The sequence below is a fragment of the Nyctereutes procyonoides genome, unplaced genomic scaffold (genome assembly GCF_905146905.1).
Source record: "Nyctereutes procyonoides isolate TBG_1078 unplaced genomic scaffold, NYPRO_anot_genome, whole genome shotgun sequence".
NCBI lineage: Eukaryota > Metazoa > Chordata > Mammalia > Carnivora > Canidae > Nyctereutes > Nyctereutes procyonoides.
Window position 1 is genome coordinate 60,450,867 of NW_026575047.1, and position 14,037 is coordinate 60,464,903.

General features: G+C 45.4%; 1 protein-coding gene across 5 annotated transcripts in view; it reads right to left on the reverse strand.

Annotated features, from left to right (window-relative positions):
- Positions 1-2,054, reverse strand: part of TUBGCP5 (tubulin gamma complex associated protein 5) — a 54,552-nt gene extending 52,498 nt beyond the window's left edge. For 3 of the 5 annotated variants that reach the window (XM_055326089.1, XM_055326088.1, XM_055326086.1), the window contains exons 1-3: positions 1,849-2,053; positions 362-415; positions 145-253 (exon numbers count right to left, since the gene is read on the reverse strand). In XM_055326089.1, coding sequence (XP_055182064.1) covers positions 145-253; positions 362-415; positions 1,849-1,994 — 309 coding nt within the window. In that variant the 5' untranslated portion in view covers positions 1,995-2,053. Of the gene's footprint in view, positions 1-144; positions 254-361; positions 416-1,848 lie in introns of all 5 variants that reach the window. The other 2 variants (XM_055326090.1, XM_055326087.1) reach the window with 2 other exon arrangements.
- Positions 2,055-14,037: the final 11,983 nt, after the last annotated feature.

The following is a 14,037-nucleotide window of genomic DNA, read 5'->3' on the forward strand; positions in this document are numbered from 1 at the left end:
AATGCTTAAGTCAATTTCCAGAAGGTTCTGCTCCAATTAGCAGATGATTATAAAACAGAATGTTCAAACAGTAACAGAAACAAGTTGATGATAATAGATTGGAAACAATAAAATATACATGAAATGTCACAATATAAGGCTTACCTTTATTTCCTTTATGCTCAGTAGTGATGCATTTAGAAATTCTTCAGTTAGTCTCTTCCAACTAGCAGCTTTGCTGAGATCAGAATGAATGATGAATTTTTCATAAATTCTAAAATATAAAGAATAAACTGATAGTTATAATAAAAATATCTACAAGAATATACATAAATTTCTGAATATGTACATATACACACACACATATATGAAACTAACTTACCCTTCTATTGTCTTTTCTACTTTGTGGCTGTTAACATCCAAGAAACGATGAAATCTAAAAGATAAAATGCAATTCTTATATGAATCTTGCCATATACCTAAATAGACTAGTTTCAGAGCCCTCCATAGCCCTACAGATACCCTATATTCAGCAATATATTTCCAGGACTGCATCCCTCTCAAGTCATCTCTATCATCCAAGCAAATAGCCACTCAGTAGTCTCAGGGGGCTGCTCAAGCACAGGTCAGCCTTAGCCTCTTTTGTCCTCTGATTCCTTCATCTTCCCATAATGCTCTAGAGCAGGGTTCCTAATGTTTTTATACCATAGTGAATGAAGCCCAGTGAAATTGAGGGATCTCTTCTCCGAATAACGCTTTTAAACCATAAATTGAAATACAAAGAAAACCAAGTATACTGAAATGTAGTTGTGAATTTTTCTAATGTTTGTGATATAATAAGAGGCCTATTTATTAAAGCATTAAATAACAAGATCTAGCAGTGGATCCATAACTCACATTAAAGAATAAAAAATATTTAGAAAAATCTGCCATAACTTTATGATGTGAACTATGTGATTTCTACCTTTGACGTAGTCATAGGTAAACCAGTATTGCTTATTGCTTTCATTTGTAATTTAAGAAAATGCTACTTTTTAGTTAGAGGTTAGTGTAATTCTTTTTCTTGTCCAAATTCTTAACACCTGAATTCTATCTTCAGGCTCTCAGGTTAAAAACTCCTATCCTACATCATATGTAATTAACTTTTGTCTCTTTTCCTTTAGGATAGAGGCTATGTCTCACTGGCCTGAATTTCTAGGCCCTAGAACATGGCCACAATTTAAAAAAAAAGGGGGGGGGGCAGCAGACATGAATTATTCATTTTTCTGATAGATTAAAGTATTATAAAATTGTAGAAGAGCTCACTCAACTCTTGTTTTCCATGTTTTAGTGTCAAAGACAACAATTTGTATTTAAAAGAAATAAATTATGGTACTAAATAATATATCTAATTCTAAATGGCTGAGTAGAACACCACTTTATCTATTACCATTTAGGTGTTGGGGTAAGAAATGAACAAAACAGACCAAGATCCCTACCCTTGTGGAACTCAGATTGTAGCTGAAAGTAAGGTTAGAGGAGAGAAACAGTCAACAACATAAAAGCTATCCAGGGTATTATGCTGTGCATTTTGGGGAGAGAGAGAAAAAAAGAAGACCAAGGTAAGAGAAATCTGGCTTAGCTCAAGGAGAGAGGAATCCGTAAGAACACTTCTGCCTCACAACCTCACTGCCCTGCCCGGTCCGACACAGCCGCCCTTGCAGGCGTGCGCATATCAGACGACAGGGAAGCAGACGGCCTCAGGGCACCAAGCAGCCCCAGCAAAGGGAGCGCCAGAGCTCCGCCGGGGCGGGGACCGGGCCGCGCGCCCCGGGCACCGCGAGACCCCTTCCTGTCCCCGGCCTCGCCCAGGAGCCGCACCCCATTTACCTGAAGTTGGACCAAGCAAAGTGCAGGGCCAGCTGGAAGTTGGGGTCTGCCTCGTCCTGAAGGCCTGCCACATGGCGAACGAGCTGGCGAACGTCGCGCTCCTGCTGTGCGTCCTGCGGGCCCCATGACAGCGCGGACCGAGACATACCGCGCAGCCCCCAGCGGCAACTCGCCTCGGGAGAGTGAGCCTGCTCTCGCGAGAGTTACACCCGCCGAAACACACCGCTCCAGCTCCGACCACAACCCGTCTGCGCGAGGTTGCGCCCACTCTCGCGAGAGTTCACACTCCCGCGGCTTTACGCTCCCGAGAGACTCAGGATGCTGTCGCGAGAATTCGCACTCCTGCCGCCTTGAGGTTCAGAGCCGGTGATTCCTGTGTGTTCCAGGCTGGGTTTTCCTTTCCTTCCTGGGTGCCTTTAGGAGCGTCCTCAGAAACTTAGCCTTTATTGTTTATCACATTAATAACCTCTCCCTGGACGCCTGGGTGGCTCAGTGGTTGAGCGTCTGCCCTCAGCTCAGGTGGTGATCCCGCTGTGCTGGGATCCAGTACCGCCTTGGGCTCTCTGCAGGGAGCCTGCTCCTCACTCTGCCTGTGTCTTTGCCTCTGTCTCTCTGTCTCTCAGGAGTAAATAAATAAAATATTTTTAAAAATACTCTTTGCCTAATTTTGGTTGGTGGTTTAACTTCTGATATTTGGAGAGCGCTACTTTTCATCCTATTTGCACCTGCCTTTTCAGGTACCGTTGACCCCTTATTGTCTGTCTATCCTTATCCCAGCTTCAGGTTCTCCTAGAGCTGATCTTAATTATCTCTATTTCACTCTGTCTACCCAGGTCACACTACGCGGTCCACACTGCAGGAAGTGTCAGCAAAGAGGCTTGTCTGGCAGAGGCAGACAGGCTGAGCGCTGCTCCTGCTTCCTCTCTGGGAACAGCCAAAGTCGGCTTTATAATCCCTGTTGACCAAAGGTGGCGTATTGTCTTTATTATTCATAATTAAATCTGTACCTTTGAACTAACTTAAAAAAAAAAAGACTTTATTTATTTATTTGACAGAGAATGAGACAGCACAAGCAGAGGGAGCAGCAGAGGGACTGGGAGAAGCAGGCTTTCTCCTCCCCAGGGAGCTAGATGTGGGGCTGGATCCCAGAACCCTGGGACAATGACCTGAAGCCAAAGCCAGATGCTTAACTGACTGAGCGACCCAGGCGCTCCTGAACTAACTTTCTGCCTGGTGTTGTATATAACCATTCCAGAAACCTAGATCTCTGTATTTTTCTTTTAGTGATCTGCTAGGTTTTCATGTGGTTTATTACATTGCATTACTGTAGTAATAGCCGATTCCTCATTGTCAGTCCATTTGGGCAGTTGTAACAAAATACTACAAAACAGATGGCTCCTAAACAACAAAAATTTATTTCTTACAATCCTAGATGCTGAAATTCAAGATGAGGGTGCCAGCATGGGGTTTGTGAAGGGCTTCTTCCTAGAGCAGACTTCTGATTGTGTCCTATATGGTGAAAGGGGCAAGGGAGCTCACTGGGGCCTGTTTTATAAGGGCACTAATCCCATTCATGAGGGCTACCATTTAGTACCTGATCACCTCCCAAGGGCTCAACCTGCTAATACATTGGGCGTTAGGGTTAGGGTTAGGGTTAGGGTTAGGGTTAGGGTTAGTGGTGGGGTAGGGTTATGGTTAGGGCTAGGGTTTGGGTTAGGTTATTGTTAGGGGTGTTAGGGAAGGATTAGGTGCAGGGGTATGGTTAGGGGGAGGCGCAGGGGTACAGGTAGGATTAGGGGTAGGAGTAGGGGCAGGAAAATGGTTAGGGATAGGGTTAGGATAAGGGTTAGGGTTAGGCTTACAGGTAGATATAGGGGTAGGGTTAGGGTAGGGGTAAGTTAGGGCTTGGTGTAGGTGTAGGCATGGGGTAGGGTTAGAGGTAGGGATAGGGGTATGTGTAGTCATAGGGTCAGGTTTAGGGTGAGGATTAGGATTGGGGTACGGATAGGGGTAGGGCTAGGGTTAGAGTAGGGTTTCTTTTAGGAATAGGGTTATGATTGGGAAGCGGTAAGGGTAGGGTTAGAGTTAGGATAAGGGCAGATGTAGGGGCATGAGTATGGTTAGGGTTAGTGTTAGGGGTCGGTGTTGGTGTAGGGGTAGGTTTAGGGTTAGGATTAGGTGTAGGGCTTAGGGGAAGGCGTAGGGTAGGATTAGCATTAGGGAATGGGTATGCGTAGTGGTAGGGTTAGGGTTATGGTTACATTAGGGTTAGGTTTCGTGTTAGGTTTAGGGGTAGGGATGGGGTAAAGGTATGGTTAGGGTTAGGGGTAGGTGTAAGTGTAGGTGTAGGGTTAGTGTTTGGGTTAGGGCTAAGGTTAGGGTTGGGGTAGGAGTAGGGTTAGGAATAGAATTAGAGTTAGTGTTAGGGTTTGGGTATGTTTAGGGGAGAGATAGGGGTAGCAGTAGAGGGAGGGATGGTGTTAGTTTAGGATTAATGTTAGGTTAGTGGTAGGGTTAGGGGTAGGGACAGGTAAAGGGATAGGGTTATAGTATTCTTAGGTTTAGGATTATGTTTAGGGTTAGTGTTAGTGGTAGGATTAGGGGTAGGGATACGTTTAGGATTAGTGTTTGGGGTAGGGGCAGGGGTAGGGTTAGGGATGGGTTAGAAGTTGGGTTTGGGTTAGTATTAGGGTTATAGTTAGGGCTAGATGTAGGGTTAGGAGTAGGGGTAGGGGTAGGGATGTGGTTAGGTTAGGGTTAGTGTTATGTTTAGGGTTGGTTTAGGTAGCGGTAATGTTAAGGTTAGGGAGTAGGGTTAGTGTCAGGGTTAGGGGTAGGGATAGGGGTATTCGTGGGTGTAAAGACATGGGGATGGGTAGGGGTAGGGTTAGGGGTATGTTTAGGTGCAGGTTAGGGTTAGTGTTAGGGGTAGTAGTAGATGTTGGATTAGTAGTAGGGTTAGATTAGGGGTAGGGGTAGAGGTGGTGTAGGAGTAGGATTAGGGTTAGGAGTAGGGATAAGGGTAGGTGTCAGGTTAGGGTTAGGGTTATGGTTAGATTTGGTTTAGTTTAGGGTTGGGTAGGGGTAGGGTAGAGTTTGGGTTAGGGATTAGGGTTAGGGTTAGTGGGAGGGTTAGTGGTAGGATTAGGTAGGGTAGGGTTATGGGTAGTCATAGGGGTAAGGTTAGGGTTATGGTAAGGTTAAGTTTAGATGTAAGGTTTTTTTTAAGATTTTATTTATTTATTCATGAGACACACACACACACACACACACACACAGAGGCAGAGACACATGCAGGGAGCCTGATGTGGGACTAGATCCCGGGTCTCTAGGATCACGGCCTGGGCTGAAGGCAGTGCTAAACCACTGAGCCACCCGGGCTGCCCTAGGTGTAAATTTTGATGTGTAGTGGGTGTAGGTGTAGGTGTAGGTGTAGGGTTAAGGTTAGGAGTGCAGTAGTGTTAGGGGTAGGAGTAGGGTTATGGGTAGTGGTAGTGCTAGGGCTAGAGATAGGATTAGGGTTGTGGGTACTTTGAGGGGGAGGGGGATGGGTAGCTGTTGGGGGAGGGGTGGTGGTAGTTTAGGGTTAGGATTATGTTAGGGGTATGGGTAGAGTTAGGGTTAGGGATAGTGGTACGGTTTTGGTAGCATTAGGGTTAGGATTAGGTTTAGATTTAGGGTTAGGGCTAGGGGTTGGAGTATCAGTGGTGGTGGGTCAAGTGTTAGGTTGGTACAGGTTAGGGGTAGGTATAGCAGTAGGTTTAGGGTTAGGGTTTCAGTTAGGGAGAAGAGTAGCATTAGGAGTAGGTGTTCAGGTAGGGTTAGGGTTAGTGTTAGGGGTGGGGGTAGTGGTAGGTGTAGGATTAGTGGTAGGGCTAGATTAGGGTTAGGGTTATGGTTAAGGGCAGAGGTTGGTGTAGGGGTAGAATTAGGGTAAGGTTAAGGATAGCTGTAGGGGTAGGGGTAGGATTAGTGGTAAAGTTAGTTTAGGGGCAGGGTTAGGGATTATGGGTAGAGTTACAGTTATGGATAGGGTTAGGGTTAGGGGTACGATTACAGTAGTGTTATTGGTAGGCATAGGCATAGGGTTAGGGGTAGAGTTAGGGTTAGAATTAGAGTTAGGAGTAGGGGTAGGAGTAGGTTTAAGTTTAGGGTGAGGGTTAGGGTTGGGGTAGGGATAGTGTCAGGGTTAGGGTGTGGTTTTGGTTAGGATTAGGATTAGGATAAGGGTAGGGGTAGGTGTAGGGTTAAGGTTAGCAGTAGAGTGGGTTACAGTTAGAATTAAGGGTAGGGTAGTAGTGGGGTATTGTTGGGGCTAGTGTTAAGGGTAGGGGTAGGAATAGGTGTAAGGATAGGTTTAGATTTACTATTTTGGGGTAGAGTTAGATGTAGGGGTCGCAGTAGGGGTAGGGTTAGTGTTAGTGTTAGCTGTAGGGTTAGGATTAGGGTTAGGGTTAGGCTTAGAGAATGGGTAGGGGTAGTGTTAGGGTTAGAGTTAGGTATTGGGGTTAGTGTTAAGAGTCATGGCAGGGGTATCGGTGGTAGGGGTAGGGATAGCTTTAGGGGTAGGATTATGGGTAGGGGGAAGGTGTACAGGTAGAGGTAAGGTTAGTTTTAGGGTCAGAGGTAGGGGTAGTGGTATGTGTATGGGTAGTTGTAGGGGTAGGTATGGGGGTAGGTGTACGGGTAATGGTAGGGGTATGTTTAGGGCTAGGCATAGTGTTGGGGAGAGGTAGGACCAAGTGTAGGTGTAGGCTTAGGGGATGGGTTAGTAGGTGTAGGATTAGGGATATGAGTAGGGGTCAGGATAGGTGTACGGTTAGGGCTATGTGTAGGGTTAGGAAGAGGGTTAGTGTTGGGGTAAGGTTAGGAGTAGGGGTAAGAGTAGGGTTTTGCGTAGGGGTCGGAGTAGGGTTAGTTGTACAGGGAAGGCTAGGGGTAGGGACAGGGTAGGGTTAGGGTGGGGGATTTGGGGTAGATTAGGCTTACAGATAGGGGTAAGGGTAGTGTTAGGTGTAGGGTAGCGGTAGGGGTAGAGTTAAGGGTAGGGGTAAGAGTATGGTTAGGGGTAGGTGTAGGGTTAGAGGGACTTATAGGGAGTAGGTGTAAGGATAGATATAGTGTTTGAGGGTAGGGATAGGGGTAATGGTAGAGACAGGAGTAGGAGTAGGTGTAAGTGTAGGGGTAGATGTAGCTGAGGAGTAGGTTAGGAGTAGAGGATAGAGTTAGGGATAGGGGAAGGGTTAGGGTTAAGGTTAAGGTTAGTGCTAGCTTGAGGGTTGACGTAGGGTTAGCTGTTTGATTAGTGGTAGGGGTATTGGTAGGATGAGGGGTAGGAGTAGGGTTAGGGTTAAGTGTAGAGGTACAGGTAGGTTTAGGGGTAGGGGAGGAAGTATGGGGCAGGGGTAGGTATAGGGTAAGTGTATGGGTGGGGTAAGGCTAGAGGTCCGTGTTAGGGTAGGTGTAGGGCTATGATTATGATTAGTGGTAGGGGTAGCAGTAGTGGTTGAGGTAGCAGAAGAGTTAGGAGTAGGTGAAGGGCTGGGGTGGAGGATGGATAGTGGCAGGCATAGGGTTAGGTGTAGGGCCCAGGAGTAGGGGTAAGGTAGATGTTAGGGTAGCTTTAGGGGTAGAGTTAGGTGTAGGAGTAGGGTTAGAGGTAGCTCTGAGAAACAATTATTTCTTGAATGCAGCATTCAAGTAACCTCTCACCTTTCTCAATGGTACAGGTAGAGAGAGGCATATTGGGAATGCAAAGTACTGAAGTCTGAGAAACAAGCATTTCTTGAATGCAGCATTCAACTACCCTCTCAATAAGGGAGTTAAAACCTACCTCAGCAGTCAAGGTGGAGGTACAATGGAATTGAAATGTACTGGGGCAGCCCCGGTGGCTCAGCGGTTTAGCGCTGCCTGCAGCCCAGGGCGTGATCCTGGAGACCCTGGATCGAGTCCCACGTCAGGCTCCCTGCATGGAGCCTGCTTCTCCCTCTGCCTGTGTCTCTGCCTCTCTCTCTCTCTGTCTCTATGAATAAATAAATAAAATCTTAAAAAAAAGAAATGTACTTAACTCTGAGAACCAAGCTTTCATAGAATGCATCCTTCAAAAGCCTATTACATAAGGGAGATGGAATTTAACTCAATAGCAGGCATAGAGATGCAATGGATGCGATATACTTAACTCCGTGAAACAAGAATTCCTTGAATGCAGTGTTCAACTAGACTGGAATTGAGCCATACTTAATTGTCAGAAGCAAGTGTTCCTATAATGCAGCCTTCAACTAGCCTTTCATATAAGTGAGTTACAACCAATCTCAGAAGTATGTGTGGAGGCCCATTGGAAATGTGCTGTAGGGAACACTGAGAAATAAACTTCCTTTGTGTTTTCAACTAGCACCTCACATAAGGGAAATAGAAACTATTTCAACAGTAGGTGTGGAGGTGTAATGGATATGTGCTATAGTTAACTCTCCGAAACAAGAATTCCATGAATGAAAGCATATGAAACCAGCCTTTCATATAAGTGAGTTAGCACCTACCTCAGAAGGACATGTGGAGGCCCACTGGAAAGGTGCTTCATGTTACTCTGAGAAACAAGCCTTCCTTGAGAGCAGTGTTCAACTAATTTCTCACATAAGAGAGTTAGACTGTATTAGAGCAGTAGGTGTGGAGGTGCAATGGAAGTGTGATATACATAAATCTGAGAAACCAAATAATGGTGAATGCAGATTTAACTAGCCTCTCACATAAGGGAGTTAGAACCTATCTCAAAAATTGGTGTAGACGTTCAAAGGAAATGTGATATTTTGAATTCTGGGAAACAAGCCTTGAATACAGCTTTCCACTAAACTCTCTTAGAACCTACCTCAGAAGTAGGTGTGGAAGCCCATTGGAACTGTGCTCAAAGGAACTCTGAGGAACAAGATTTCCTTGGTTGCAGCTTTCAACTGGCCTCTCACATAATGGATAAAACTTATATAAACAGTTGGTGTGGATGTTCAATGGAATGTGATCTATGGAATTCTGAGAAACAAGCCTTCCTTGAATGCAGTTTTCAACTAGCCTCTCATGGAAGGGAGTTAGACTCTATCTGAGCAGTATGTGTGGAGGTGCAATGGAAAGGGGATACACTCAGGTTTGTGTAACAGTTTCCTTGAAGGCAGGTGTAACTAGCCTCTGACTTACACAAAACAGTTAGAGCCTATCTCCACAGTACTTGTGGAAGTGCTATGGAAATGTAATATACTTAACTCTCTGAAACACACACACACACACACACACACACACACACACACTCTCTCTCTGAAACAATCATCCTAAACTTAGCTTGCTAACCAGTCTCTCACATAAGAGAGAACCTCGAGGAGGGGAAAGATGGTGGAAGAGTAGGGTCCCCAAATCACCTGTCCCCACCAAATTATCTAGATAACCTTCAAATCATCCTGAAAATCTACGAATTCGGCCTGAGATTTAAAGAGAGAACAGCTAGAATGCTACAGTGAGAAGAGTTCGCGCTTCTACCAAGGTAGGAAGATGGGGAAAAAGAAATAAAGAAACAAAAGGCCACCAAGGGGGAGGAGCCCCGCGAGGAGCCGGGCTGAGGCCGGGGCGAGTGTCCCCAGGACAGAAGAGCCCCGTCCCGGAGAAGCAGGAGCTGCACCAACCTTCCCGGGCAGAAAGGGGCTCGCAGGGAGTTAGAGCAGGACCCAGGAGGGCGGGGATGCCCTCGGGCTCCCTGGGACACTAACAGACACCTGCGCGCGCAGGAGAGTGAGCCGAGCTCCCTAAGGGCTGCAGCGCGCATGGTGGGACCCGGAGCAGCTCAGGGGACTCGGGCGCGGCTCTGCGCGGAGGGGGCTGCGCGGCTCCAGGAGCAGCTCAGAGGGGCTCGGGCGGCGGCTCCGCAGAGAGGCGGCTGTGCGGCCAGGAGCGCGAATCCAACAGCGCAGGCTCCGGAGCACAGGGCGCTGAGACACAGACCAGGATGCAGCCTCCCCGCGGGACTGACAGAGGCCGGGAGGGCCCAGGACAGCAAGGACGCTCCTGCCCCGAGCTGAGCAGATCAGCAGCCCGTTCCGGAGCCTCCAGGCCCTGCAGACGGAGAGCCCCGTAGTTACTGCGGGGGCTGAATCCAGGTCTCCAGAGCTGCCATAGCCACTGTGGCTGTTCCTCCTCGGGCCTCATGGGGTAAACAACCCCCACTGAGCCCTGCACCAGGCAGGGGGCAGAGCAGCTCCCCCAAGTGCTAACACCTGAAAATCAGCACAACAGGCCCCTCCCCCAGAAGACAGCTAGACGGACAAGTTCCAGGGGAAGTCAAGGGACTTAAACTACAGAGAATCAGAAGATACTCCCCCGTGTTTTTTTTTCTTTTTGATTTCTGATTGCTTCCCCCACCCCCTTTTTTTTCACCTTTCTTTCTTTTTCTTTCTCTTTTTCTTCTCTTTTTTCCTTTTTTTTCTTTTTTCTCTTTCTCTTTTCTTTCCTTCTCTCTCTTTTTCTCCTTTTCCCAATACAACTTGTTTTTGGCCACTCTGCACTGAGCAAAATGACTAGAAGGAAAACCTCACCTCAAAAGAAAGAATCAGAAACAGCCCTCTCTCCCACAGAGTTACAAACTCTGGATTACAATTCAATGTCAGAAAGCCAATTCAGAAGCACTATTATACAGCTACTGGTGGCTCTAGAAAAAAGCATCAAGGACTCACGAGACTTCATGACTGCAGAATTTAGATCCAATCAGGCAGAAATTAAAAATCAATTGAATGAGATGCATTCAATTAGAAGTCCTAATGACGAGGGTTAACGAGGTGGAAGAACGAGTGAGTGACATAGAAGACAAGTTAATGGCAAAGAGGGAAACTGAGGAAAAAAGAGACAGACAAAAGACCATGAAGACAGATTAAGGGAAATAAATGACAGCCTAAGGAAGAAAAACCTACGTTTAATTGGGGTTCCCGAGGGCGCCGAAAGGGACAGAGGGCCAGAATATGTATTTGAACAAATCCTAGCTGAAAACTTCCCAATCTGGGAAGGGAAACAGGCATTCAGATCCAGGAAATAGAGAGATCCCCCCCTATAATCAATAAAAACCGTTCAACACCTCGACATTTAATAGTGAAGCTTGCAAATTCCAAAAATAAAGAGAAGATCCTTAAAGCAGCAAGAGACAAGAAATCCCTGACTTTCATGGGGAGGAGTATTAGGGTAACAGCAGACCTCTCCACAGAGACCTGGCAGGCCAGAAAGGGCTGGCAGGATATATTCAGGGTCCTAAATGAGAAGAACATGCAACCAAGAATACTCTATCCAGCAAGGCTCTCATTCAAAATGGAAGGAGAGATAAAGAGCTTCCAAGACAGGCAGGAACTGAAAGAATATGTGACCTCCAAACCAGCTCTACAATAAATTTTAAGGGGGACTCTTAAAATTCCCCTTTAAGAAGAACTTTAGTGGAACAATCCACAAAAACAAGGACTGAATAGATATCATGATGACGCTAAACTCATATCTTTCAATAGTGACTCTGAACATGAATGGGCTTAATGACCCCATCAAAAGGCGCAGGGTTTCAGACTGGATAAAAAAGCAGGACCCATCTATTTGCTGTCTACAAGAGACTCATTTTAGACAGAAGGACACCTACAACCTGAAAATAAAAGGTTGGAGAACCATTTACCATTCAAATGGTTCTCAAAAGAAAGCAGGGGTAGCCATCCTTATATCAGATAAACTAAAATTTACCCCGAAGACAGTAGTGAGAGACGAAGAGGGACACTATCTCATACTTAAAGGATCTATCCAACAAGAGGACTTAACAATCCTCAATATATATGCCCCGAATGTGGGAGCTGCCAAATACTTAAACCAAGTAATAACCAAAGTGAAGAAATACTTAGATAATAATACACTTATACTTGGTGACTTCAATCTAGCTCTTTCTACCCTCGATAGGTCTTCTAAGCACAACATCCCCAAAGAAACGAGAGCTTTATTTTTTTTTATAAATTTTTATTTATTTATGATAGTCACACACAGAGAGAGAGAGAGGCAGAGGGAGAAGCAGGCTCCATGCACTGGGAGCCCGACGTGGGATTCGATCCCGGGTCTCCAGGATCGCGCCCTGGGTCAAAGGCAGGCGCCAAACCGCTGCGCCACCCAGGGATCCCGAAACGAGAGCTTTAAATGATACACTGGACCAGATGGATTTGGCAGATATCTACAGAACTTTACATCCAAACTCAACTGAATACACATTCTTCTCAAGTGCACATGGAACTTTCTCCAGAATAGACCACATACTGGGTCACAAATCGGGTCTGAACCGATACCAAAAGATTGGGATCGTCCCCTGCATATTCTCAGATCATAATGCCTTGAAATTAGAACTAAATCACAAGAAGTTTGGAAGGACATCAAACATGTGGAGATTAAGGACCATCCTGCTGAAAGATGAAAGGGTCAACCAGGAAGTTAAAGAAGAATTAAAAAGATTCATGGAAACTAATGAGAATGAAGATACAACTGTTCAAAATCTTTGGGATGCAGCAAAAGCAGTCCTGAGGGGGAAATACATCGCAATACAAGCATCCATTCAAAAACTGGAAAGAACTCAAATACAAAAGCTAACCTTACACATAAAGGAGCTAGAGAAGAAGCAGCAAATCGACCCGATGCCCAGCAGAAGAAGAGAGTTAATTAAAATTCGAGCAGAACTCAACGAAATTGGACCCGAAGATCTGTGGAAGAGATCAACAGAACCAGGAGTTGGTTCTTTGAAAGAATTAATAAGATAGATAAACCATTAGCCAGCCTTATTAAAAAGAAGAGAGAGAAGACTCAAATTAATAAAATCATGAATGAGAAAGGAGAGATCACTACCAACACCAAGGAAATACAAACGATTTTAAAAACATATTATGAACAGCTCTACACCAATAAATTAGGCAATCTAGAAGAAACGGACGCATTCCTGGAAAGCCACAAACTACCAAAACTGTAACAGGAAGAAATAGACAACCTGAACAGGCCAATAACCAGGGAGGAAATTGAAGCAGTCATCAAAAACCTCCCAAGACACAAGAGTCCAGGGCCAGATGGCTTCCCAGGGGAATTCTATCAAACGTTTAAAGAAGAAATCATACCTATTCTACTAAAGCTGTTTGGAAAGATAGAAAGAGATGGAGTACTTCCAAATTCGTTCTATGAGGCCAGCATCACCTTAATTCCAAAACCAGACAAAGACCCCACCAAGAAGGAGAATTACAGACCAATATCCCTGATGAACATGGATGCAAAAATTCTCAACAAGATACTAGCCAATAGGATCCAACAACACATTAAGAAAATTATTCACCATGACCAAGTAGGATTTATCCCTGGGACACAAGGCTGGTTCAACACTCGTAAAACAATCAATGTGATTTATCATATCAGCAAGAGAAAAACCAAGAACCACATGATCCTCTCATTCGATGCAGAGAAAGCATTTGACAAAATACAGCATCCATTCCTGATCAAAACTCTTCAGAGTGTAGGGATAGAGGGAACTTTCCTCGACATCTTAAAAGCCATCTACGAAAAGCCCACAGCAAATATCATTCTCAATGGGGAAGCACTGGGAGCCTTTCCCCTAAGATCAGGAACAAGACAGGGATGTCCACTCTCACCACTGCTATTCAACATAGTATTGGAAGTCCTAGCCTCAGCAATCAGACAACAAAAAGACATTAAAGGCATTCAAATTGGCAAAGAAGAAGTCAAACTCTCCCTCTTTGCCGATGACATGATACTCTACATAGAAAACCCAAAAGCCGGGATCCCTGGGTGGCGCAGCGGTTTAGCGCCTGCCTTTGGCCCAGGGCGTGATCCTGGAGACCCGGGATCGAATCCCACATCAGGCTCCCTGTGCATGGAGCCTGCTTCTCCCTCTGCCTGTGTCTCTGCCTCTCTCTCTCTCTCTCTCTCTCTCTCCTCTCTCTCTCTGTGTGTGGTGTGTGTGTGACTACCATAAAAAAAAAATTAAAAAAAAAAAAAAACAAACCCAAAAGCCTTCACCCCAAGATTGCTAGAACTCATACAGCAATTTGGTAGTGTGGCAGGATACAAAATCAATGCCCAGTAATCAATGGCATTTCTATATCAATGAGACTGAAGAAAGAGAAATTAAGGAGTCAATCCCATTTACAATTG